At 50.1% G+C, this 27,195-nt stretch overlaps 1 protein-coding gene across 2 annotated transcripts; it reads left to right on the top strand.

Moving 5' to 3' along the window:
* On the top strand, positions 1-26,503 carry CCDC113 (coiled-coil domain containing 113). Of its 2 annotated transcripts, none has more exons than XM_042797527.1 (13): positions 1-74; positions 443-569; positions 1,846-2,007; positions 3,063-3,218; positions 3,651-3,731; positions 4,282-4,437; positions 5,130-5,237; positions 5,792-5,947; positions 7,425-7,560; positions 12,142-13,073; positions 15,210-17,948; positions 19,271-19,470; positions 21,743-26,503. In XM_042797527.1, exons 1-9 carry the CDS (start codon positions 10-12, stop codon positions 7,485-7,487), a joined length of 1,074 nt encoding a protein of 357 aa, XP_042653461.1. In that variant the 5' UTR covers positions 1-9; the 3' UTR covers positions 7,488-7,560; positions 12,142-13,073; positions 15,210-17,948; positions 19,271-19,470; positions 21,743-26,503. The 2 variants fall into 2 exon arrangements, with proteins under 2 accessions (XP_042653461.1, XP_042653460.1); XM_042797526.1 differs by having other exon boundaries at positions 7,425-8,162.
* The last annotated feature ends 692 nt before the right edge of the window (positions 26,504-27,195 follow it).

Here is a 27,195-nt window from a genome sequence, read left to right as displayed (position 1 = left end):
GAGCCGGCGATGGCGGAGCGGGGCCTGGCGGCGCTGCCGCTGCCGCAGCTCCGGGCGCAGCTGCGGGAGGCGCGGTACCGGCGGCCGGGCGGGGAGGGGGGGGTCCTCGGGCTGCGGGGCGCTGCTGGGGGCCGGGGCTGGGGGCGCGGCTGGGCCTCGCACCCCAGGGTGGGCCGGGCCGGGTGCCAACGGCCGCCCCGGCGCTGCGAGGCCCCGGTGGGTCCGTCTGGGCCGGGGCTGCCGCCTCGCCGGGGTCGGGGTGTAGAGCCCGGCTGCCCGCCCTCCCACCGTAGACCCCCGGGAGCAGGCAGGAGCAGGCCCGGCCGAGCCCGGTGCCCTGGGTTGGCCGCCGGGCCTTGAGGCGGCCTGCCTGGGCCCTGGCGCTCCCCGACGCGGTGCTCAGCTCGGCTGAGGGCTCAGCCCGACCCCGCTCTCTTCACAGCCATGCCAACGCCCTGCTCCGAACTGAGGCAGAAATGTTTGAGAAATGGTACCGTAAGATGGAGCCGAGTGGCCCGTCACTGCGGCTGCTGTCCGAGAGGCGCGGGGCCCCGCCGGAGCTGACGCAGGTACTGCTCTGGAGCCGGGGCTGTGCCTGCGCAGCTGCAGGTACCGGGTGTTCAGGTCTGGCTGCACAGAGCCATGAGCCTTCCACCCTCGCCAGCCCCTCTGACCTCCCGATTTTGGCGCTCACCTGGAGGTCAGCAGGCAAGCTCCCCGGTTTGAAATGTGATGAGGAAAGTCCCCCGACAGCCCTCTGCACTTGGGCTTCGCAGCCATGAACCCTTAACCTAGACAGCCTGCTCGCAAGAGGGTGCCGCTGGTCTGTAGGTATAAGAGTTTGGGCTGCCTTGCCCTTCCTGCATTCAGGGTAAAGGCCAGGCTGCCGCCTTGCTTCTCCTCCATCAGCTGATGCTGTTAACCCCCCCCCCCAGAATAATCTGAAGTGGATGTTAAACAAACAGGGAGACTGGTGCCAAGAAAACAGGAAACTTGCCCAAGGTTGTGCCAGGCCTGTAATGGGACGCTCTGCTCCTCTTCTCCCTCCCGGGGAAGTTCACGTGGGATCAGACCTGCGTGCGTCCACTATCAGGTACCTCTGCTGAGGCCATGCTGCTCTCCTCACTGGAGCCATGAACAGGCTTTTGGAGCAGATTTTTATGTCCTGTCTTGAATGTCACCTTTTCACCAGAGACACAGTAAACAAGCTCTAGACCCTTTGCGGTGGAGCTCCTTTCAGCCAGCATCCTGCACTGGGTTTTAGCACCTGCCTGAATCCACAGTAGCTGCTTTGTCCCAGACTGAGCCCTTAGAAACTTTGCCTTTGGCCAGGTGGGCACTTGCCCTCTGCAGAGCAGTGCCTGCCTTGCTGCGTCACCACAGCACTGGGAACTGCTCCCGAGTGGTGTCAGTTCTTCGAGAGCATACTCTAGCCTGCCCGTGCTGCAGTAAGCTCAGCTCTTCATGATGTCTGACCCAGGTAGTGGTGGGAGACTCCATCTGTTCTATACAACAATTAGTATCTTCTCTATGAAGAGGTGTTTTACCTGCCCACATGAAGCTGTCACTTTGACTATAACCTCTAGCCCTGGGTTTGCCTGTTGAATTGAACTGAAAGTGCTTGCGTAGGAGGGTTTTGTAGGTGGATGAGAGGACAGATGGGGTCAGTCCACATGTGGCCCTAAGTTTCTTCCGCTCTGGAGAGGCCTCCTTGTCCTTGCTGTAATCTGGAAATCCCTCTAATGTGACCACTGAGATTATTTTCTTTTTGAATACAGGGAAGTGCAGCAACAGTTAGCCAGCTGGCTTTCTAACAGCATCTGTGTTGTTCCTTGGCTGTTGCAGACACGTGGCAGGTACAAGTCCAAGTTGCACAGTGTGACAGACTGTATTGCAGGCCTGACAGTGGAGCAGAAATGTGAACTGGCTGAGCGGGAGCTGAGTGAGCTGAGGGATGAAATTCAGAGAATGAAGGAGGACTCGGAGCAGACCTTGAAGAACCTCGAGGTATGGCTCTCCGGGACCCTTACCAAGGTGTCAAACAGTCTTGTTACTTTTCATACCTCTTGCAACGTGCCATCCCTCAGGGAGTGAGACAGACTCGCTTGGTGAGGGCTATTCATAGCAGAGCATTGCTGTGAGTGGTCCGGAGTTGAGAGTGGGAGCCAGAACTGTCTTCTCACCTCACCCCATTTCTTGAAGGCAAGTACACCAAAAGAGATCAGAGGTGCCCAGTCTCTAAAGATGGATCTTACTATGGCAGGAACTAATAATAGTAGAGGCAAGGCAAAGATTTTTAGATAGAGAAACTCAGTTCTGTTGTGTGAGATGAAGAGGTCAATGCTCGAAAGAAAAATCTCTTTTTTGTCAGCTGCCTGAGGGTATGTCCTTTGTGACACGCCTATTTTTCATTATAGCAGCTCCCAGAAGCTCCCTGATTTGGCTGGTCTCCATGCAGTCCTCTCTGGGTTCTGCCTTTCCACTGTCTCTGGGATTTCTTCAGAGCATGCTCCAAGTCTCCGAGGCTATGTTCCTGCTGCAGGCTCCTTGTGGCTGCATCACCATCTCTGCCTGCCCTGTGCTGGCTGCCAAGACCTCCTCCTAGCCAAGATGCTCAGGAGCTTTTGGGGAAGGAGAGATCTCTGCATTCAGTTCAGACCACTGATGCTACCTGGAGTGGCCAGGAGAGGTGGAGCAGGCAGCCTGTCCCTCTTGTGTGGCCACAGGGCATATGCAGTAAATTTGTAATTTGTCTTGTGTTGGCTTAGCCAGGCTGGCAGTGTTTATAGGTCAGGATGGAGTGACAGATGTTGAGGCTCAGGCATGTGAGAGGGTTTTGCCTTGTTCTTTTTGAGTCAGTGAAGTAGCACTGCTGTGTGAGCCTGCACCATACTATCCTAAGTTGCATGGGGTGAAACTCAGTGCTCCCACGGAAGGAAGAAGAAATGCTAGTAACTCCAACAGAGAGCATGCCTGGTCCTTTCCAGTGTTCTTTGTTCCCAAAGCCTTTTTAATGAGGGAAGTTAGCACCTCTTGACTGTTCTGTGACTTTATTTCTACAGGCAGTCAATGAAGAAGCAGATGTTTGGTGGACTGATGTTAAGAAAGCAATCAGTGACTTTGAGAACGACATTGTCAGCACCATCTCCAGAAGGAAAGGGAGTATCATAGCTTTTGAGAAGGTGCTGAGATACATGGAGGAGAAGAACCGCCAGAGGGTCAGTGCATCATGGCAAATTTTGAGACTGCTCTGTCATCTGACAAATATGTTGGTTAGGGAAAATCCTAGTCCCTATACTCCTGTGTGGAGTTTTAATGAATGTCTTAGCAAGTGTGTTTGGACAGCCCTTGTCACACCTGGCAGTCGGTGCCTAGCCCAGGTGCTCATCAGGCTGCTGAGCTGCAGCACAGCTGTGAGCACAGATGATGGCAGGGCCCTTGGTGGAGCCTGGGAAAGTGCATGACCAAGCCCTCACGTTTGGGGCAGGGTGATGCTCAGCAGCATTTCTTGCTGGGCTCCTTTCTAAGCCAGCAGCGAAGACTGCAGTGTGGATGAGATGAATGGGAACTGCACCATAAGGAGTGGAGTCTGGGTGCTCTTTCTCCTCCCAGGCTCTGCTGTCCCACTATAATCTGCTGTCTGTCTTTAGGATCTGCTGAGAGAGAAGTTGCTCTTAAAAAACTATTTGCTCAAGAGTTACAAGAAGAAGCTTCAGCAGCAGCTCAGGCAGGTGCGTGCGGCAGTTGAGGAGAAGCAGCGACTAGGTGGCCCCTTGAAGAATAAAAGTAGTACAGGCCAGTGCAGACACAAGGCCTGCTCGGAGTAGAGATGCGTGGCCCTCCTCCTCCTCCCCTTTGTCCTTGCTCCTGGCCTTGCTGCCTTTGTCAAAGGGCACTGTCATCTGCCCAGGTTCAGATCTGGCACATGTCTACGTGCTTGGGATGGGACCATAAGTTTCACAGAGTGAAAGCTGGCCGATCTCTTTTTGCCGTGGAAAAGATGTATAGTGGATCAGACCAGTTCCCTGGGGACTGGCTGCTGCTGGTGTGGCAGGAACCTCGCCAGAGGGGTCCTCTCTGAACTGCTTGGACCCTCAAAGCCAGGACACAAAGCACAGGCTCAGTGGCATGCTGTGTCTTGCTTTTCTCCCAGAGCCCCAGCTTTGCAGCCAGGCTGAAGACCCTGTTTTTTAGGCCTGCTTTCCCCACAGAGCAAAGCTGTCTTTCTTGTGGTGCAGCTTTGGTCAGCGACCTACAGCTCTGCTTCCTTGGGGTTTGCAGAAGGAGAAGATGGGAGAGACACTCCGCGAGGTCCGTTTGCAGCAGCTGCAGGTTAGAAATGCCCAGTACCAGGAGAAGATTGATGGGAAGAACGAGGAGCTGCTGCAGCTAAAACTGACCTCAGGGAAGACTGTCCAAGTCCTCAACTTCTATAAAGTGAGTGGCCCTCCCAGTGTCTCTGTTTTGCCTTTCTTCTGTTTCTGAGGGTCACACACGAGCTGATGAACGGCTCTTGCATCCCGCTCTTTCTCACTGAGAGGATGCTGAACACCCCTCTGCCTTCCCACGGACTTAGTTCAGTTGGGAGTTTGCCCAACACACCGAAAGCAGCAATGCCCTCCTTTGTGTTTGGCTGCAGTCTGATGGTGGGGTTCATCCTTTGGTTATTTTACACCTCAGGGGAAAAATTCCAGTAGGAAAGAGCTTTGGTGCTGCCTTGCGCAGGAAAATACATTTTTTTACATAACCTGTGACATTTGAAAAGATGTCATAAGCTGCAGCTGTCACTGAGTGAAAAGTGCTTTTTCACTTATCAGTGAAAAGTGCTTCTCAGCTGGGTGTATTTGCTCCTCTTGGATCAGCCATTCTGTCTGGGTCAGTCCTAAGCCCCAGCTAATGTGCCGTGGGCTGTGCTGCGGTGTGACACAGAGGACAGAACAAAGCAGTAGCTGCGTGACCAGGGCATGACGCTGCCTGCTGCAGGGAATGAGCGGTGCCACAGAGCTTCCTCGGGAGCAGAACTCCTGCACTGCCAGCTGGGACCAAGCTGGAGGAGTGGAGGGGTGACTTTGCAGGCGGCTGGGAGCTGCCACTGCACCCGCTGATGCTGTCCTGCTTTCGTGTTCCAGAGGAAGCTGCAGGACGCCATGGAAACGTCCACGTCTCTGATGAAAGACATCTCCCAGAGGAAAGAGCTGCTGGAGAAAATGGAAAGAGAAGCTGCTCTGGTGGAGAAGGTAAGAGAACAATTTGGGAGGCCCTGAGACTTCACTTGGGAGGACTCTTCTGAGGTACTTTTTGTGGTGAGTTGGATACCGATACACACTCGAGGCCTGGCAATGAGCTGGATATCTGTGTGCCTTTCTGGGTCTGAGGAAGTTCCAGGGCTTCTGCCAGTGCCAGTGAGCACAGGCAGGCTTGCAGAACAGGCCGTGTTGTAGATTTTGGCTCTGGTTCCACAGGGACCTACCACTGGCTTCTTGAAAATCTGTTTCCTCGAACTCTTCATCAGCAGTGTTCTTCCCAGGGAGAAGTGGCACTGCTGTCATACCAGTCTGGGGACACATAGCCTGGCAGGGACAGCACAGCTTTGGGAAGCGGGTTTGAGGGGCTCCCTAGCAGCGCTGCCTGGCAGGGATGGAGGCACTGGTGGATGCATCCCACTGCTCCTCCACCAGTGCTGAGGCTTTAATCTATCCTACCTGCCCCCTTCCCTGGAGAGCTGGCCACCAGCTGGCAGGGGGACATTTCTTTGGGATCTCTTTGCCCTCTGTCCCTATTCCTCCGGCAGCAACAAGCCGAAGCTGAGAGTGTGAATCGGCAGCTGAGGGAGCAGCTCTCAGACTGCAGCGTCCCCCCCGTGCTGAGTTACATGCAGAAGAAGATGGACGTTACCGACCTCGAGAACAGCCTCAAGGCTTGGGAGAGGAAGGTGGCAGTTGCCGAGGTGAGCGAGACTGGGTTGGGTGTGCAGGAGCCCGGACGTGTGCCAGCCGGGCATGGGGTCTCAGTGGAGATGCATCTGTGCCTGCCCACCTGCAGCTGCCCTGGGACCAGAGCACGCGCTCTGGAGCCGCCAGGAAGCCGGGCCAGAGTCCTTGTGCAGCTGTTTCACCAGTGCCTGGCAAAGCCAGAGGCTCTTCCTGCTTACGGAGCAGTGATTGCTCCCCGCCCCGAGCATGGAGCCTGACCTTTAATGACTGATGTCAGAGGGGAAGCCCAGGCAAGGACACAGCCTGCAATTTGACAGGAAACACTATCGGGCTGCTGCTGTGCTGGAACCTGTCGTGTGTGTAAGGAGAGGGCGATGTATGGCAGCCCAATACGTTTCCAGCTCCGCACACGTAACCTGCGTCAGCCTCTTCCAGCACCCCTGATGGGTCCCCAGTGTTTGTAGTCCTCTTTGATGATCTCAAACATTTGTTACTCACTGGTATCTTGACTCCTCCCTGATAAGGAAAGGCTGGCCAAGATCCAAACAAAGTTGCAGGAATATCTTTGCCTCTTCTCCTGCACCAGCTCCTGCAGCCTGGGAGGAGATGGAGAGATAACACAGAGGAGCATAGTCAAAGTCTGGAGGAAGCAGGACATGTCTGTATCTCCGCCCTGTGTGCAGAGCAGTGTGGGGAGGGAAGTGGCTGGGTTGGAAGTGATGGTACCATGGTCCTGTACCTTGACACCCTGCTTGTCCTTGAGTGGAGATGGGCTTAGCTGTGGCTGGGGCGGGGAAGGCTCTGAGCTTGCACCTGTCCAGCACTTAGCACCCCAGTCCACAACGGACAGGGCTTAGGTGGTCCAGCCTTTCTCAGAGGTCAGAACTGTGTGGATTTGAGCTTGAGCCATCAGTGCCGGTGCCGTGAGTTCAGAAATAGGGGTCTGGCTGTGGCTACCCCAGGGCTGGTGGGCAGCCTGGCTGCAGGCCTGTCTCTGCACAGGCAGATCCCTTCTCACCCAGCTGCTCCCCTTGACCGGCAGACCCAGGCTTTGGCTTGCTGTCTATGCAGCAGTGCCCAGAGTCCTGCCAGCCTCTGGGAGCTGGAGAGCAGTGTGGGCTCAAGGGGCTAAAGAAGGAACTGGTAGCTGTCCCTGGGATAAGAGAGATGGCTATAAACCTGTTTTCTTTGCTGGCCCCTCTGTGGCAGGGCATGTCCAACACCCCTGCTGCCATGCAAGGGGCTGTAGGATTCACAGCGCTGTTGTGTGGGGTCTCCAGGTTTCCTGTGGCATTCAGGGGAGAAACCAAAGCTGGTGTAGGCCTGCAGGAGCTCTCCTCAGCATGCCACAGTGACCCCTGATTTCAGGTGGGAGCAGGGTGGGAATGAAGGGGCAAGCAATACAGCAGCTCTGGCCAGCCTTGCAGCTTTCTCCACAACATACCACTGCTGTCTGAACATATTAAGGCCTCCTCCTTTCTCCTCTTGCAGATGTCCTTGCAAAGCTATCGCAGAGCATGGAACCAGGTCAAGATGTCTGGGAACCAGCACTAGGCTTGTCTGATGCTGCAAGGTGGGCAGTGGAAGCTGCAGGAGGAGCCAACCCTGTGGAGAAGTTTGCTGTCAAGTGGGTAAATGTAGCTCCCTGCAAGCTGCAGTGAGATGAAACTGCTTCTGCATGAAATGATAAAGAAACCCATGGCTCTGTTGTGAGGCCACCTTTTTGGTCTGTCCCAGCATGTGCCGGCTTCCACCACGTTCTGCTGCCTGGCCCCTCCGCATGCCCTGCTAGGTCAGCCGGCTCTGCTCTGGATGCTTCACCCCTCCCTCCATGACCACAAGCAGTTATTCTCTGGTGATCAAATCTGACACGTTCACAGGAACTGTCCTTTCTCTCTGGGCAAGCACTGGTGATCAGTTAATGCAGGAGGAACCAGAGGGGATTCTCTGGGAGATGTAGGAGTTCAACATCTCCAAGCATGCACTGACAATAGAGGAGAGCTAAGCAGCATGAGCATACAGGGCAAATCATTTCAACATGGCATGCATGAACCAAGCAGGCTTTCTGATCACAAAAAGACACTTCCTTTACCTAAAGAAATGAAGCAGCAAGAAGGGATCAGCTACCCTTTTCCCTAGTACCTGGGGCAAGTGTTAAGTGTCCCTTGGAGATGGGAAGTGTTTTCCCACTGAAGGCGTTATAAATCATTTTGGAGGGCCCAGCCTCAGGTGAGTTCAGGTCTGTCTTTCCCTTCTTGGGAAAGAAAGAAACTTCCTGAAATATCCTCACTGCTGGTCTGGAAGCCTCTTCCCAGTCTGGGAGGAGCCTGCAGATCAGCTCGCACCCTGACTAGCATGGGGAAGGCGGGAGGTCCTGTCTGCTCAGTGGTGGCCAAGATCCAGTCGCTGTAGTAAGACACTGGGATGTACAGAAACTGTCAGTAGCATCTCATGCCGCCCTCACTAAGAATGCTTTTCAGGACCCATTTCTCAGTCCCTCTAATCTGGCACATGATGGGTTTGCTGGCATCACCCTTTTTGAGAGACAAAAAAGGCAGGGTTGTGCCTCAGCCATGTCCCTCCTGCCATCACTTTTGGTGGCTGTGGACTGGAGTGAGAGGAGAAGCAGATCACCGCAGTTGGGTCCTTTATCACCACCGAATCAGGGGGCTGGCTGCCTTTGGGCTGGCGATGTCCCTGTGTGCCCCAGGTGAAGTGACTGGCATGGCTCCCCATGCCCCCAGCAGCCCAGCCCCACGCCTGATCCTTTGGTACATACCACAGGGAACCCCTCTGGGTTTTGCCTCTGGAGCATCTTTGACCCTGGCCACATCAAAGGCCCTTGTAGGCCCTGGCAGCAGGAGAGGTCCAGGGGCCAGGAGCGGTCAGCTCACGCAGAGAGAGACGGGTGTCACATGTTCAGACAGTCTCCCACGCCTGCTATTTGCAAGCTGCACAGAAAGGATCTTTTCCTGTAAGGACTGAGCAGGAGAAGCTCAACAAGTGCTTTGGCTGCTTTCCCAGCCTGGAGTTGGAGACGAGCAAAATGGGGAGGAGGCAGTCTGCCTAAATGTCTGCCCGGTCTGGGTTGGTGCTCTGTGTCCCTTACCAAACAGCCTGCCACTTCGTCAGTGTCCCTGTGGCTGCACCCTGCGGTTGCAGAGATCTTTTTCAGCGGGCAGGGATCCACGTGCACCACGAAGAGCATCCTCAGAAAGTCGCTGCAGCGCTTTCCCCTGCCTGGCCGAGGGACCACTGTGAGCCTGTGGCTCTGGGCAGCCCTTGGTCTCCAAAAAACAGGGATGGGTGACCAGTGGGTGCTTCTTCCTCCCAGGACAAGCCTTGTTTGTCCTTCCTCCCATTTGGGCTGTTGGCAGGAGGGAGCGGGAAGGTGGCTCTCTGTCCTGCAGGAGCCAGGGGTTACCTGGGGTGGGATGGATCTGGCCTGAGGATCCAGCAGTTTATGAGGTCTGAGGCAGAGAGGCTCCCATGGAGGAACCAGATGGGCTGAACGACGCTGCTGGACTCCAGCGAGGTGGCTGTCCTGAGCAGAGCGATGCTGTAGAGCACCTCCTCATCAAAGTCCTCATGGGGGATGATGGGGCTGGTCCTCCCAGCACCTCTTCGCGGCACCCAGCCCAACCAGGGCGAGTGCCTGCTGCCTGTGGGGGGGTGGATGGAGGGGACTGGGTGCAAGGAAAAGCCTGGGGTAAACTTTGCCTGCCCCTGCTCTGACTGAAGGATGTTTGCCCAGCTGCTGGGCAGGACAAGATCCTCCTGAGCACTGGGAGGTGGTGTTATTCCCCGCCGATTCCCAAGCCTTGCCTGGGGTGATGCAGGGCCCCTGGCAGGGCACGGACCTGCTCCGCAGGCTGGCTGGGGCACTGAGCATCCAGCATCCAGTTCAGGATGGAGCTGAAGGCCGGGAGGTTGCTCTGTGTGTCCGGCAGTGCCACCGCCCATGGGAACTTGTCCCCAGCTGTAAACTCCTGCGCTGATCTCTAAGGGGTGGGCTGGCCTGGATCCCATGGGCTGTGGGGCAACAGGGAGCATGGTCGCTGCCCCCTGCGCTCTCCCGCTGCCCCCCTCTTCCCTCTGATGCTCCCTTGCACCTTGCCGTGGCTGTCCGGAGTTGTGATCTCACCTGGGAATGATGCCAGCATCACCCGGTCTCGCTCAGCCACGGGGCTGTGCCGGTGGCACGGCGTGCGGCGCGTGGGGGTCAGGCCATGCCGCCTCTCGCCCGGCGCTGGGGCGGCACAGAGCCACAGCACCACGAGGCTTTGCACTGCCCCAGCCGGGCAAAGAGTTGGGCCATGGCGCCAGGCCCCGCTTCTCTGCCTGCCTGTGGGGAGAGGGGGCGATGGCGTGCCGGGTGCTGGCTGGCAGCTGGCCTGGAAGGGCTTGGTGTGCCTGTGCTGAGCGTGCCGGGCCGTTTCCTCGCCCGGGTATGTGGGTGCTGCACGTCCCAAGCACCCTGGCAGGGACACAAGGAGACCCAGTGGGTTTGTTCCCAGCTCCTTCTCTCCACGGGCCTTATCCTGCTGCGCTCTGCCAGCTCCATGACACCCCTGCCAATACCCCACTGGCCCCATGCTGACCCCCTGCTCAGCACCCCGATGCTGCCACGGTACCCAGGCAGCAGGGTGCTGGGTACAAGCTGCTCTGTGTGTTCACCATCGCTGCGGCCGCTCACAGGGACCTGCTGGCGTTCCTGCACAGTGGAGGGGGCTGTGGGAGGCTCTTGCGGCGCATCTGCCTGCACAGAGAGGATCTCTGCAGCACAGCTCCTCCTGCCTTGGGTGCTGCTGGATGGTTTCTCCCTGGGGCAGCCTGTCCTGCCCAGGGGTTTCCCACTGGGGTCCCTGTCCACCCTGGTTCCACTTGCAGGCAGAAGCAAGGGCAGCAGGAGGCGGCAGCAGATCTGGTGCTGCTTAGGGGGATTTATAAAAAACTGAAGGACTCCGGAGTGTACGAGGGTGGTGATTAGGGGGACTGGAGGGTAGCAAGAACCATCACAGGGGCATCACAAGGCTACAGCTGCCTATGGCTGGGCTTGTCCTGGTGGGAACAAAAAGTCCCTTCCCAGCTCATGAAAGGCCATGCGTGCCTTTGGAGAGCAGGATAGAGAAGGTGGGATGGTCTGAGGGCTGTGAAAACTCCTTTTTTTCCATCAAGGATGAGAAAACTGTTGAGAAAGGGAAATTACAGTACCCCTTGCACACACTAATGAATAGCCATGGGTGAAAGGAGCTGGCAAGAGGCAGAAAGCAAAGGCACCGGGGCTCCTGGCAGGCTGACACGCTTCCAGCAGGTTATCCCTGGATTGCTCTTCCCCTATCAAGGCGTGTAGTGGCTGCGGATGAACATGTCCAGACCAACCCCTGGGGTGCCCTCTGGACATAAGGGCAGCCAAGGGGAAGGGAAATGGTGCTGCGAGAAGGCTGGAGGGAAACCCAAGTTTCAGCACTTGTTTAAACCTGTGTACAGACTAGGGCAGCATCGGCTGAACAAATTTCTTCCCAGCATTTGAATACATGTTTATTATATGCAGAATTAGCAAGGGCAGGGGCCACGCCATAGCATGTTTAGGACAGGGGCATCCCAGGGAAACCGTGGATTTTTTTTCATGGTTGTCTTCTTCTCCTTAGGTATAGCCAGTCCTGCACGTAGGAAATTCAATAGTCTCTCTGTGGTCCTGCAATAACTCTATTAGTGCTTATCTGTCCCACTGAGAAGGGCCTTTTGTGTATATTATCCCTGGCTCTTGTGATGTTGTGTTTGAAATGCCATGGGAATCAGCTAGGAGGCAGCTGATGATGCCAAGGTCCCTTTGTAGTCGATTTGTGTGAAAAGTGGCCACTTAACCCTGCAAGAGCCAGGAAAACATATCTGAGAGGTGAGGTTCACCCTGCCCTCCCCATGGCGGGTGCCACGCTGGGGCTGGTCCCTGATCACCAGCTGGGCTGTTCCAACGTGATGCCAGGGTCACCGCAAACAGAACGTTTCCAAAGGTGACACTGGCATCTGGCAGCGACACTGCCCGGCACCTGACTCACTGTGAACACAGCTTATTTCATGTTAACTGGATCCACAGGGGCCAAAGCCAACCTGCACGAGACCGGGTGCGCCACGACCAGCCCACGTCCTTGACCCACGGGCTGTGGATCAGCCAGCGTAGTGACACCGGTCCCTTCCCGCTTTGCAGGTCTCAGCGGAGGTCAGCGCTCTCAAAGAAGCAGGGCCTCCGTGGCAGCAACCGTGGGGAGCCCAGGACCCTCCCTGAGGCCAACCTGAGCCTCTTCCTTCGCCCGGAGGACCAGCTGCCTCCTTGCCACTGCTGCTGGGAGACGGGCATCTCTCCTGAGGAACCACGGCCTCCCAGCAGCCTGGCTGCAACCTTGGAACTAATGAGTTTTAAGCCCCGTGGTTAACGAAGCTGGCCTGACTGCACGGAGACAAAGCCCCAAGCCTGCCTCCAGCTCTGCCCACAGCAAGCTGAACACGGTGCTTCTGTGAGCTTGCACAAAGACTCCCTTGTGCAGGAGGGGATCCGGCCAAACAAGTGATCTCCTTGGCTGCATGTCTCCTGGTACTCTATCATTTATATTATTTTTCTGGATTGTTCCCACTACCAAGGAAAATTTAACAAGTAAAAGCATCTGATAAAAATCTATTGACTGGAGTAAAACACCAACCCAGCCAAACCAGTCTGTACAGTACGACCTTCACAGCCTTTGAGACATGTTCATTCGGTTTACCACCTAGAAAAACAAATGCTGTGTGGTGCTTGCAACACTGCCTGTGTGGAGGCTTTGATTCAAGCCTGTGTTACCAAAGCACAGGGAGATGTTTGAGAGCCGGGTGCCGCTTCCTTCCCCAAGCCCGGTTCCCTGTTGTGCAATGACATATTTCTTAAGTCATCTCCTTGGCATTTTGTGCTTCTTTTGTGTTTCAGGATCACACTGCTCCCCTTGCTGCCGGCCTTAGCACTGAGGTCCTAACTCCTGGCTTCTGGTGACAACCCTTCTGGCTGGGTGCCCAAGCAGGAACGATGCACCTTGTCTTTACTGAGGAATCTGTGAGAAAACAACTTTTGGCCACTGGTGCCTTCAAGTCATCTTACAGGATTACTCACAGGTAGTTCAAATCTTGCCTTGGAGACAAATCTTGCCTTGATGAGATGGTGCAAAGAGCTGATCCAGGATAAACCCAACTTGCTGGCCCAGATTTGCTTACACATGCCAGTGGGCTAATGTTTCACTGGAAGGCTTTTGGGTATCAGCCACCCCTCAGCCACTTACGCATGAGAAGTGACCAAGACACAGATCCTTGCAGCTCTCACAACTCTGCTTGACTCCCTCACCTTCACTATGGACAGACACCAACCCGCAAGTCTTTATTTTTCTCTCTGTAGCCAGGTGGGAGTTTTACAGCCTCATCAGTTTCTTCCATGCAAAGGATGGGGGTACTTCAAACGTGGGGTTGTATTGCCAGCTACCCTTTGTGTAGAAAGCAACACGCAAAGTAGAGGACAGCTAGGTTCCGGGCAGGTCAGGGACAAACAGTCTCCAAGCTGTATCCTTCTAGCAGCGGATAGTGCAGTAGTCCTGGAAGTACAGCAGCACTGCTGGAGGAGGGCCCAGGACCGGGCCGATCTCACACGAGCACGTTACTGCAGCAGCCATCAAAAAGCCATTTCCACGGGCAGGACAGTGGGATATGTCAGGAAAAGCAGGCGGCGGTTACTAGCAGGTCAGTCGGTAATACCATTCCCTAAGGGTAGTGCATGCCTTTAACTGGAGGACAGATCCATACTGAATTACCTTTTCTATTATAAGGATGATGACTCAATTTATTTCTAAATGGTGCCCTTGCCAAAGGGCTCTGTGTCTGTGCCCTTTATAATAAAACAATTAAAAACCCCATTAATGCTAAAATCTTACCGGCCTAGCACAAAAAGGAGAAAGAAAGGGTCTTTCCCTTCCCACAGAGCCAAGAGCTGCCAAATTTACAAGCATCATGGGAATGGAAAGAGTTTGAAATTAATTTTAAGGGATGGAAAGAGATTAGATGGGAAGGATTACAGATGGCCACAGGTTTTGCACTCAGAAATCGTCCCTGTTTGACAGATCATTACTCTGAGGAAATCTGCCCCCAGACAATGCTCAAAAGCTTTCAAATTAGTGGCAGGCTCACTGTGGATCGGGTAAACTAGTCCACCCTCACTGGGCTGGTTACAAAACCCTTCTGGCTCTGGTCTCACTCACTGAGACTGGAAGTTCACGTACAAATGGCTCAAAAATCTAGGTTTTCTCACCACTCTGGTGACTTTAGATGTTAAGCAAAGCCTCCAGAGAATGAGCAGGTGCCTTCCTGATGGAGTTAGAAACGAGGGATGCTCATGCTTGTCTGTTTTTTTGTGACAGAAATGAAGGATGCTCTTTGCAGCACAGCAGGAATTACACTGCCACAGAGCACTCCATCCTGAAATCAGTCCTTTACAGTATGGCCTGTTTTATTAATGTCAGAGAATCCAAATTGACAATTTTAACTAACAGCCTAAAACCACAGTCGTTGTGCTTTAATTGTTAAATATCAATAAAATAACCGTAGCAAGAGCTCTGTGATCAGTGCCCTGATAGATTTATGTTTGCTGGCAGATTCCTCGTTCTAAAGTCCATCTTCTCATACCTGAGATAGGATAGCAGTAAACATCCCAAACCAGAACATCTGGAGTGAGGTGGCAGTTAGATACTGGAAAAGACAAGATCAAGAGTCTGACATGCACTGTCCTGTGTGATCATGTCTTGTATTGGCTCTGTACAATAGCAGGTGAGGTGTAGTTGAGTGAGCGTGAAGGATCCAATACTAGTGGGACTTAATTGACAGGTTTTCTTCATACTGGAGTGAAAGTTACGTTAAAAGGAATTGAAAAGGGGAAAGAAAGCCTTGAGATGCACAGCTTCTGCCAGGCCACCAGACTACTGAGTTCCTACTGAGCAGAGCAAAATGGAGCTGGCCAACCAGGACGTCTGTCCTAATTATGTTTTTCCAGCTTTGTTCACCTGTTTCCCTGATGATCCCATCACTTTGGCCTAAACATCAAGGATCAGGAGTATACAAAGAGAAGACCCCTTAGCACTCCAGCCCCTGCCTTGGATTGGGGCACCACTGGCTTCCCAGGGCTTCCCCAGAGCAATAGCTGGAAGTCACAAAGCAATGTTCTTGGTTTAAGTGATGGTGTAATCTGTGCTACAAATTCTTCTGTCCTAGGAGGAGGAGATGCTATGTAGACCAATGGCTCTTCCAGTTTCTGCCTTTATCCCTGCCTGCATCCAGCTATACTGCCTCATCCATGTGAGGGTAAGAGCTCCCTGAATTTTCTTGTGTGACATATCTCTGTTCTACCGCAGGTAAAGCTGCAGGATGCCCGAAGACATGACTGACTGATAGAGCATCCAATGACTAATGCAATGGTTTGCACTGCAGAACAGGCTCATACTTAATGGCCTGTGCCAGAAAGCTGGCCAGGGCCAAGATGTGGTGCACAGCTACTTTTACAAACAACTCCACCCCTTGGGTACGGGTTCCTCTGCAGCGGGCGGCAGGGTCTGGCACAGCCTACCCACATTTGATGAATTGCCACAGTGCCACTTTCCTCCAGGCATACTTACCTTTTAACTGACTCCACGCTCTTTCTCAGCCACTGTTTCCTAGGTCCTGGGAAACTAAAAAATTTCTTCAAAGGTCAGCTAAAGGTCTCTCCTCTGGCTGTTGATATTTCTAGCTTAATCCAAAGCTTACTTTGAACCCAAGCTAGCAGATTGTCAGTATGGGCAGAAGGTCAAGAACTGCAAGCACTCAAGCTGCTAATGCAGTGGGGACCTGGCCACTCAGCGCTGCTAATACAAGCATGCTGGAGTGCTAATCTAATCAGTTCCTGAAGCTCGAGTGTTATTTTGCAATGTGACTCCTCTCACTAGAACGCGTATCAGCATTTAAAACCATTTGCCAGCTAACTCACAACTCCAAACCTCATTCCTTTGCTCTAGATGCTGGTCCCAGAACAAGGCACCCAGCTTAGGTCGCTGGGATCTGTGGAGTAAATCTCAAAATCTCAGCTGCTTCCCATAAAGTTATGAGTTTATGTGAATGAGAGGTCATGGCTATGACCAGGACAGCGGCTACTGTGACCTATGTTGCAGAAACACGCAGATAGAAGGGACGCGGTCAGCCGGGCCGGCCACTTGTCATAACCGTGGTGCAGGGCGGGCCTGGAGACGTGTCTGTTTTTACAAAGCACAGAGAAATGGGAAGAGGCTTGATAAATAGTTCCTAGTGCAATGCTAGTCATCAGCATCAGGATTAATTGCGCAGAGCACGATAATGAATGTGGTTTATATCAATCAGCTCACCAAAGCTGAAGGAGTTGTTCCAAATGCACACGCAAATGAGTGAGGGGAACACCTTGCACAACAGCTTAGGTGACTTGCTCATTTCTAAGACCTTGGCATTCAGCGATGGACCTGGGGAAGAGGCTGCTTCGAACTGCTGCCTGAAATGAAGTCTAAACCTTCACACACTGTCCAGACCCCTGTGCTTTAATACAGGATCTGTTTTAAGCCCTCCTTTGCATCTTTCACTCTGCAGACATCAGAAATCTATTAATACAGGAGGAGAAGAACTTAAAAAATGGACTTCTTAAGTTAGGCTCTCTGTCCATACTGGGGGCACTGAAAACAAACAATTTGCTTCTGGTTTTCATGAGTGCTGAGTACTTACTGAATGCCATGAAAACATCTGAGGCCATTTATTTGGCTTCTGATTTATTGGCCTCATGAACCTGATTTTATGAACTACTTTTTTAAGCTCAGCAAAAGCTCTTATCACCAAGGGTCCTCCACAAAATGATGTGACTTTGTAGGGGGTGAGTCATGGTCAGTGTCAAGATGCTGCCAGTCCTGACCTCTTCACTTAAAAGGCTCCGTATTTACACTGCTGCCTTTTCAACCCTGCTCAGGCAGTAAACCGGCAGCAATCCTGACTTGCGTACCCACTGTCCGGCTGTCACGGGCTGACAGGTGACTGTGCCTCTCTCCTGGAGGCTTTTGGGCTAAACCACATGATCATTCTTTACCTTTCTGAACCTGCGTGTGACAATGAAGCCTCCCAGAGGCACTGACAGAAAGAAACATGTTCTGGCTATTTATAGGTGTCAATAAGATCCAGTTTCCAGCTGGAATACTAAGCAGAGGTTTGGAATCTGCCTCCTTCCTAGACAGCTCCTGGAGTTGCTCACATCCTGGGCTTCCTGGACCTTCCCGACATTTTGAGGTGAAGCAGCAGAGCTGGTGATGTATGATGTGTTCCCTGATGGGGAATACTAACTCATGCCCTCAGTTTCCTGCAGTGGGACTCCCCTCTTTGATCACTCCTTAGAGATTAAATGCCACGATTTAGATTACTGGGGCTCCAGTGCTATTTCTGAAGGGCTTGTTCTCAGCAGTACAAACCATATGCTTACAGAAACTTTGACGCTTTTAAATTAACAAAGTTATTTCATTTCTGTCAGCACCCTGCTGTTGCTTTGAGACTGCGCTAAAATGGAAAGCTTGCTCATTAATTACGTCAAAAATCAAGGTTTAATTACAATGCCTCTGAGTTAAATTTCAAGCCATTCAAACTTCCAGGGCCATACAGGAGACAGACAATCATACCCCTAGCAAGTTAATCCTTCAAAAAAGATGATGATGATGATGATTAACGTTATTGATTTCCCAGCAGCAGTATTTCAACTTGCAAACACAGAGCCTGCTAACTGGAGTGTGCAGAAGCCAGTGTCGTACCTGTCCAGCCATCTGTGGGCCAGGGACCACCTGGAACACAACTGCAAGAGTGAGTCTGTGTTCCTGCAAGGAGAGGAGGAGTACAACCAGGCTTCATTACACAGCTCCAGAGAATACACACAGCCATCCAACTGGGCGCACATCCTTCACCATGGGTGAGGTAAAGGTACATCAAAAATCAAATTGCATACAGGCTGGTTATCACAGCACACCTAAAAATTTTCATGTAAGCATGCTGGATTCCCAGCCACCCTTGAAGCCAGAAATGAAGGCAACACTTGCTGTTTGTTGTGAACCATGACCATTTGAATGTCAGTGTTCCTAAAGCAGTATTCCATATTTTTTCCAGATTTAGAGTTGAGACCATAACCTCAAACACAAGATAACAGCTACAGTGTTGATGTGGTCAATCACCTAACTTAAACCTGGTAAATAATTTTTTGGCCCTTGCCAGCCATGAAGGTGTATCACGCTTAGTTATGAAATCATGACCGAAGTCCTGGGTACCAACAGAAAGCCCCCCCAAAACCGTCAGCTTTAGATTTCAGCAGAATGAGAAGCTGGAAAGTGTTATGGAGATTGGCTGCTAGCTGTAGGTGTTTCCCAGGAGGACAGAAGGAATGCCTCTCCACACCCTCCTCACCTGGCTGATGTCATGCCTGACCTGCGATGCACGTTCAGTGCTGCCGCTGCTGAGCGCGACATCGGGCTAAAGGTTTCAGAGTCTGTAATTTAAATGGCATCAGTCCCGGTTTCCCTTCTAAAGCTGTGGCAGTCGGAGAGAACCAGAATGGTTGGTCAGTCAAGGTGATGACTATCTGCTAGATGAGAGGTACCAGCACACACTGCCTTTTCATCAACTCTGCCAGAATACAGAAGTTTCATTTTCCCGACAATGCGTTCAGCAGTGAAAGAGGAGGAAGCATCCAAACAAAGCATCCCTGATTATACTCTGGGGACTGTAATCTTGCAGTTCTCTTAGATGCTGTGTCTATATCAGAAACTTGTATTTAATTTATACTGTCTTCCTAATTACCAGTCAGGATTTAGAAGACCATGGCATGTTTGCATCTTGCAATATTTACCATCTTCCTTAAAGCCCCAGTTTTGGAGCCATGTTTCATTAGGCAGGAAAAAAATGTAATACTTTTCAAAAAATTAAAAGTGGTTAAGAATTAGACATCAGAAGAATATTTTTAAAAAATCTAAGACCTGCTGAAAAAAATCTCTACGGCTTCTAAGCCAGCTTCACGACTTTTAGGGCCTAATTCATTATTTTCTAAAATATATTGTTGTCAAAGCTGTAATTTAGTTCATAAAAATGTTTGTTCTACAGGTACTAACACATCCTGGGCTTAATGGATTCTGTAACTTCCTATATTTTAGTTATTTTTAAAAATCGGTCATTGGCAGCCAGCTGGAGAGTGCTTTATTAGCAGACATCCCTGGAGAGCAGACACTCTAACACTTCATATCTTTTTGGCTTAGATGATATGGCAGGGACACAAAGTTCCTCATTGCACCTTGGAACACGAGAGAACAACAGTGACACAGCCTGAAGCGTGCTGTGCAGCATCCCGCTGACCACTGCTGCCTTGGTACAGGGCTTCCCCCATCGCGTGTCTGCCCCGTACCACTGCCATCCTGACCGGGGACTGGGGCAGGTCTGACCCGCACCCTGACCTGAGGTATCCCCTCCTGCATGGGTAGCTGATTTTTATTTTTCATATAAAGTAATATTACAGTATCAAGCATTAACAAGATTGAATGTGTGTTACAATTTTTAACGATGCTTGAAAGCAAAGGGCTGTATTCTTGACTAATATGACACTACTTGAGAGATCAAAAGCAACTTTATTAACATCACATCTTACATAAATATCCCTCTCTCCCTCCCTCTCTCTCATTCCTTTAATGTGTTGCAGATTCTGTTTCCCTTTTAGATCAATACATGTTCTTGTTCTGTGTGGAAACCCATGTTATAACTTTTGTGCCATCAACATTTTACTTTTTAATATATTTTTTTTCAACAGAGTAATTACTGATATATATGGTAAATATGTATCTAAAGAGTATATAATGGAGAGGGGCTGTCGTCGTTTGAGCCTGGTCAGCAGCCAACCACCACGCAGCAGCTCTCTCCCCCTTCTCTTCTGGCAATAAGAAGGGACAGAGAGCCAGGCTTGGGGTTCGAGATAGGACTGGGATGGGGAAAAAAAAATCCCCCTTTATGGGCACGAGCAAAAGGCAGACACGTTAGGGGAAGAAAAAAAAGAACATACATTTATTACAGACACTAACAACACATAACAGAGTAGGACAGTGAGAAGCATTGCCACATCTTGAGAACACCTTCCCCCCACCCCTCCCTTCTTCCCGGGCTCAGCTCTGCTCCCAGTATCTCTACCTCCTCCCCCAGTGGCGCAGGGGCAGGGAATGGGGGGTGCAGTCAGTGCTGCCACTTCTGCCATCTGCGGTGGGGGGAGCTTCTGGAACTTGTTCCCCCTGCTCCATCGTGGTCCCCCTCTCACAGCAGACAGTCCTCCACAAACTTTCTCCGACTTGAATTCCTCCCACGGGCCGCAGCGTTCCCCACACTGCTCCGTCATGGGTCACTAACTTCCTCCGACTGGATTCCCTCCCACGGCTGCAGCCCTTCCCGAGCTGCTCCGGCGTGGGACTCCCCCGCATGCTGCAATCCTCCCAGTGCTGAATTACAGCAGCGGGGCTGCCTTTTCCCATGAGACCCCGGCCTTCTTCAGGCACAGAGCCTTGATAATTCAAGCAGGAGCAACAGGCCATAATTCAATGTCTGCTCCACCATAGATCTCCATGGGTGGCAGGGGGGGCCGCCCTGCCGTCTCCCCACAGGATACAGGGGGGTCTCTGCTCCGGCACACCTCCCCCCTCCTTTCTTCCTCCGTTCCCCCACTGACCTTGGTGTTCATGCAGCTGCAGCGACTCCTCCTCACAAGTCCCACTGCCCATCACCACGTCCCTTCTTAAATACGTTATCGCAGAGGCGCAGCTGATGGGCTCAGTTTTGGTGCAGAGGTGGAGCTGACGTGGAGCTGGGGGAGCTTCGAGAAGCTTCTCACAGGGGCCACCCCTATAGCCCCCTCCCCTGCTACCAAAAACCCCACCACTCACTCAAACCCAGGACAGGGACATAAAAGAGCATGTAGTGATAGGACGAGGGGTGATGGTTTTAAACTGACAGAGGGGAGATTTAGGTGAGATCCAAGGCAGAAATTGTTCCCTGTGCGGGGGGTGAGGCGCTGGCCCAGGGTGCCCAGAGCAGCTGTGGGTGTCCCCTCCCTGGAAGGGTTCAAGGCCAGGTTGGACAGGGCTGGGAGCCCCCTGGGCTGGGGGAAGGGGGCCCTGTGCGGGGGGCAGGGGGGGTCACTGGGGGGGCTTTAAGGTCCCTTCCAAACCGAACCAGTTTATGATTCGATGATAACATATGCCTATACATATATGTGCAAATAAGTATTAACATACATTAATGGGGTTTTACTAGCTAAAGTATAAAAGTATAATGAATTCAGCAACCCCTAAAGAAGATACAGTGGTTCATATGAAAATTAAATAAACATTCCAAAATCAAACAGATAACAAGGGTAACCAAAGTGAATTTTTGAGAAAGTGTTGTCTCACTTTTTTTTTAAAACTTTCTGTCAGAAGTATTTTTTCCCAATGTGAAGTACAGCAGGCTTCTGAATGCCTTTAGCTCTAGTCAAGGAATCAGTAGTTGGACATATTTTTGTTTATTTGAGTTGGACTCATTTTTGTTTAGCTGCTGACTCCTTGTCATCTGTTAGTGATACCAAGATGTCTAGCTTTTCTTAAACAATTGCACTGGAAAAGAAGCTCACATTACAGAAAATCCACTGAAGGCTAAAGACGTAAACTTCATTTAGATTCTTCTGGTACTTTTTTTTTTTTTTTATTTTGTCACAGATCCATCTCCTTGTACGGGGATGCTAACACATCAGAAACAAGAAACCGAAGCTAAAAGAGTATTTGTTGCAGGATTATACACTCAGCTAACACAGGTAAGGATGTGATACTTTTGGATCTTGTCCATACTTTACTTGTGTAAATCAAGTGTCTGTTTCTGAAGAAACAGTAGCGAAAGCAGAAGTTAATGCTTACTCCTAATGTGAACAATGTATATTAGTTGCAGTCATTTATATTGCAATAGGTCTGTAGTCACTGTCACCCTGCCAGTAATGTTTACTGTCTTCTTCACAACAATGTAAATGACAATCCTAAATGTGAGATACACAAGGACTTTGTTTTCTGAAAGCCTTATCTTGCTTTTGTCGAACATGTATTACCTGCTGAACCTGAGTGCTAGAGATCTATGGAATTAGACCTGTACCAGCTAATCAGTGGTCTTGTTTGAAAACTGATTTACAGTTCTTAGCAAACCTAAACCACGTCATCTAGCAGCCTTATTCCAACCGAAGAAGCAGCACACTCTTTTTGCAAGAGGTGAAAGACACCTTACCAGAAAGGCATCAGTCTAGGTAAAATTGCCAGTCTCCAAACTGCAGCAATTCTGCACGGCAATTGAGGCAGGAGTGAAAGTACCAATAAAAAATATGAGCCAGATGAAATGATTTGCCACTTATAGGAGAAACAGGCAATAAAAATAATCTTTCCCTACTGGTTCAATTTCACTCCTGCAGCACAGTTTGAATATAAACTAATATAAATGTGCCTTTTCCAGAGCAACTGTTCTTACAGAGATTTAACTTGGCTTCATTTGAAGTAACCCATTTGCAGGCCAAGCACCACGAGAAGCTTTTAAATATTACATTAATGTAAAAGATGACAAATAATGATGGTTTAGATATAAATAAGTTCACAGACCAATAGAGGGCAAGGTACTCCGAGTAAATTGCAAAGCTATATAGGTCCATGCTGTGTAATGAGATAGTTCTGGAACTGAGAGCATGAGAAACAGAGGGACCAAGGTTAACCAAGATAGCTTTAGTCTCTGCTCGTGTTCCCCAGCCCCCTTCTCCAGGCATGAACAAGGGGGGATGCCCTGTGGTGATAGCAGATGTGTGTGCAGTTTGTTATTTTAAGTAGAAAAGTCTTCATTAAGTGAACCGGATAACAGCGAACACATCTACCCAGGACTTCTAGCACATAAAAGCTAGCGCATTAAACTCAGCAGTACCTTAAGTGAGTATTATCAACTCAAACCTTGCCTGCATAAAAAAGTTGTAACACTTTAATTATGATTAACTATACCAATACTACACTCCTAGCATGTCCACCGTTACGCAAGACTAAAGATACTACTTGTATACCAGTATTGGTGATACAAGCAGGGGAATATACGAATTAGTATAAAACCCATTTAATAAATGGTTTCACAGGAAAAGCAAATGGAGGTATTGGGCCTTTGGGCTTTAAACTCATGCTTTCAGGGAATTCACAGTCATTCCCCTAACACATTTCTGGATCAGACAGGATTGTCTGGGTGATTTTTTGAACCTTCTTTTGAGAGACTGCCCATGCTCAGATAATGATCTGAGCATGTACACAAGCCACCTTCTGCCTGGGAGTCATGTAAGTGTGGCAATGAATCATGGAATAATTTGGAGGTCACCAGGCTTGGCATCCTACCCAAAGCAGGGCAAACTTTGAAGTTAGAGCCAGTCTGAGCAAAGAGGTGACATTAGCTTGAGCTCAGCACTGTGTAATTCAGGATTAACTGGAACTGATGTATGTCTGGCAGGCTTCAGGCAAGGTTGGAGCAGGCACACCGTTGTCTCCACCTCACTCCGTTGATATGCCTGCTATGTCCTAAGAACACATGGAAGGGTTTTGCAATTTTCTGCTCCTAGGCTAAACAGAGAAAGATATTGGCATTGGCAAAACAAACAAACAAAAAAAGCAGAGGGACAGAAAGGGCCCTTTTAACACAAGGCATGTGTTCTGAGGCAGGAGAGACTAATGCCATGACAAACTACCAATTTGGAAAACAACTTTAACAGCCATCAGTAGATCCTGTGATAACTTGGCGCAAACAAAAAATAGTTAAAGATGTAATTAAAAGGTTAAATGCTGAAAAACTGCAAGGAAGCAAACAAGGAGGGATACTGAAAACTTGCTATGATTAGAGGAGTGATAAACAACACCAACTTTTTCAGCAGAAACATGGGAGTAGGAAAATCCTTCAGACAGTGGGAAAATGCCAATAAAATCAAACTGCAACACCGGGAAGAGCGTTGCCCTTTGTGGGGCTGGGCGGGTTCCTCTGCTGCATGTCTCAGGCAGAGTAAAGGAAGAAACTGAGCTAGAGCTAAGGAAAAAGCCAGGGAAATTGCAGACAGAAAATATCTGCCATACCCTCACTATAAGACAGGTAGTTCAAGAAAGCAATAAATGCTGAAGGCTGCTCCTCACAGCCCTCAGAAAGGAGAGGATTAGATCTCTTCCCTATCCCAATCTACTCTGGAGCATGCTGAAGCATTGTGTTGGGGCAAGGAAAATAACCAAACATGACAGGGTGCAATGTCAAGGTGCACTTCGCACTGTTAAAGTAAACATGCACTTGGGTGGCTGCTGTAAGAGAAACACTGATGACAGACAAGGTCCTCTCGCTTCTTTTGCCTGATATCATCATTGACTATGCTCTCAGAAAACCCATCAGTGGATACAGCAGCCAGCAGCACCTGGTTCAACCTTCATGCAAAGGTTTTGTTGGCATTATGATTCACTGTACATGCACAGGATGAAAAGCAGGCAGCAGCAAAGGAAATCAGATGAAACCTAGCTGTGAAAACATATATATAATGAGAATCTCAGCTTCTTTGAATCCCATCTGCACATGAGGGCACACAAACTCAAATCAGTTCTTGTGTCTTGACAGTGGTGTACAAGGTAGTGGGGTAAAAACATACAAGCCAATGGTGGCAGCTGCTGCCCCAAGGTTAGCAAGACTTGTTCATTGAAGACCTACAGCCCTCCAAGGCAAACTGCAAACCTTCAGTGCTAGTTATTTCTATCTTCACATCTGGGTGTGAAAGCTGGAAATACCTTAAGAATCAGGACAAACGTGTAAGGGCTGTCTCTATTCAGGCCACCTATAAATGAGTCCTCCCAGTGCTTCCCGTGGTGATGGGGTTAGCAGGTGATGGAGGCTTGTCCAGGGAAGCTGCCACATAAGAAGTCAGTGTCTGGCAGCCCCACAATGCATGCAGTCTGAATGCCACCCTATATGCCTTCAGAGCTAGGCCCTGAGCAGAATCCTAGCTATTAACACTCTTTCACAAATATAATGAAATTTAACAAACTGAAGGTAGTGCAAAGAGCACTGTGCAACAAGCAGAGATGGCAGAGCTGTGCTCATTCCCTGTACATGTTGGATAGAACAGAAAATGTTCACATCCAGAAAAGAGAAATGAATTAATCAATTACAAGAGATAAATTCTACTAAAGACAATATGAATGTTGCAGCCCATTAATTTCAGCAGGAAGTTCGGATATTAAATTATTGAGTCTGGGCACAAGTCCACTTAAAATAATACAAATAATCGGGAGGTCAATTAACCACTGTAAAGGTCACTAAGGCTTAGAGGTGCAGCAGCAGAAGATCCCTTACTCCTCCTGAGCAGCAGCTTTGTTCATAAATTACTGTGTAATTGTTGCAGATCCACGGTGAATGGTGCCAGCAGCCAGGGAACTGCTGAGAGTCTTTGCACGGGGAAAATGACATGACTGAAGTGGATAGACTGAAAACAGGGGAGAAGAAAATAGCATACATGGTTCCCTCAGGGATGGGATCTCTTTCTGCACAAGTGTTTGGAGAAGGGACATGACTGCTAAATAGTGCTGGAATTTTCTCTGCAGCTCTAAGAAATGTTGTTCCTTCGTCTCAGCCCAGGCTCTGTGTGCTCCTCTCTCCCTGGCCGTGTCGCCACAAGTCACTGCATGAAGCTGGCTGTGAATGTGTGGCATCTGCTCCAGCCAGTACAGCCTACCACTGCCCACCTCACACAGGGCAGGTCAAAGTCTCGCTCCTTAGGACTGTCACAATGCATCTAGTACTGCTGTATCAGATATTGCATTTTGATCCCCAAACCACCAGAGAGTTACACTTCCAGGAGACAACAGCCCAAAAAGAAGCCAGAGAAGAGCTGGAAATGAAATACTCCCCAGCTAGGGAATTAAGTTCCAGGGCAGATTTTAAGAAATACTGCAAATTACTCTTCTCCAAAAAAACCTTTCTAGTGCAAAGTACTGATACCTCTTCAAGCCCTTTTTATACACATCCTCCTGTCAACACTGATGAAACATCCTACCCAAGGCAATGATTCTCACACGTGACACTAAGCAGATACTCTATGAAATCCACTGCTTTTGATATTGGTATTTTGTAAGAAGGCATTTCAGTAATGCTAACACGAAGGGCAATGAATAGTATTTGACAGTATTTAGAATGCAACAGAAGTAACATGCTTGCATTCCCTGAACTCCTTTGTTTTATGTTGCAAGAAGAACTCTGTAACAAACTTACATCAGACTAGCTGTTCAGCAAAAAGCATGTAGATTGACCTTACTGCTACTTTCAAGTTGTACTCTGTATGCAAGGCAGACTATTTCCTGCAGAAATAAATAAACCAGACTACAACATTACCTCTAGCAAGGATATGAAGTAGAATATGCTTAAAGAAAAGAAACTGGCACTATTTTCTTACATTTATAAGTGTGATAAATAATAGAAGAATTTTGCTTTCGCTAAAAGTAATTAAACAATTACTTTTATTGAATTAGGCTGAAGCTGTTATTAGTACAATGATACAAATTTTAAGAAAAGTAAAATAATTTACTAGTGGGAAAAGAGAAGAGAGGGGGGATTGATCAGAGGAAACACCAACCCAACAGCCCCCCCCCTTTTCCTTTGAAATGCTCACCAGATGGTCCATATCAAAGGATGGTAACTCCTTTGCAATGGAATGGGAAAGAACATGATGGGCCCTCTCTGTTATCTCCTGTTCTTGAGATAAGAGAGGAACTGGAGCCACTGAGCCATAAAGACAAAGGAGCTACAAATTAGCCCAGACTTGAAGGACAAGGTGTACGTGACCACAAGACTGAGTTTGCGCAGAAATCAGGGTCAACGAGCGAACACAGTGAAGAAGACTACGAGCCTTCATCTGAAGACCCCTGCCCATGACCACCAGGGAGCACTGCGCAAGCGCGACGGGAGGAATTTGGGTTGGGGGGGATATGTTAATGATTTCTCGGAACTAATTGTAATATTCCCTCCCTATCCTTAGAAGTAGTGATGCATATGTATTAGAGTAGATGAATATGTAACCATTTATACAATAAAAGGGAGCCCCTTTTGGCTCCAGGGCGCGCCATTGCGCCCAGCGCTGTATTCTTTG

The sequence above is a fragment of the Tyto alba genome, unplaced genomic scaffold (assembly GCF_018691265.1).
Source record: "Tyto alba isolate M040663 unplaced genomic scaffold, T.alba_DEE_v4.0 Super-Scaffold_26, whole genome shotgun sequence".
Classification (NCBI taxonomy): domain Eukaryota; kingdom Metazoa; phylum Chordata; class Aves; order Strigiformes; family Tytonidae; genus Tyto; species Tyto alba.
The sequence above is the reverse complement of the archived record's forward strand: the minus strand, read 5'-3'. Positions and strand labels throughout refer to the sequence as shown.

What these genes read in the sequence shown, in the direction of transcription:
- CCDC113 (XM_042797527.1), top strand. Translation starts at nt 10, where the DNA reads ATGGCGGAGCGGGGCCTGGCGGCGCTGCCGCTGCCGCAGCTCCGGGCG. An exon ending in CCCCGCCGGAGCTGACGCAG is followed by an intron (nt 570 to 1,845) that starts GTACTGCTCTGG and finishes TGGCTGTTGCAG; the next exon opens with ACACGTGGCAGGTACAAGTC. An exon ending in AAGTCCTCAACTTCTATAAA is followed by an intron (nt 4,438 to 5,129) that starts GTGAGTGGCCCT and finishes TTCGTGTTCCAG; the next exon opens with AGGAAGCTGCAGGACGCCAT.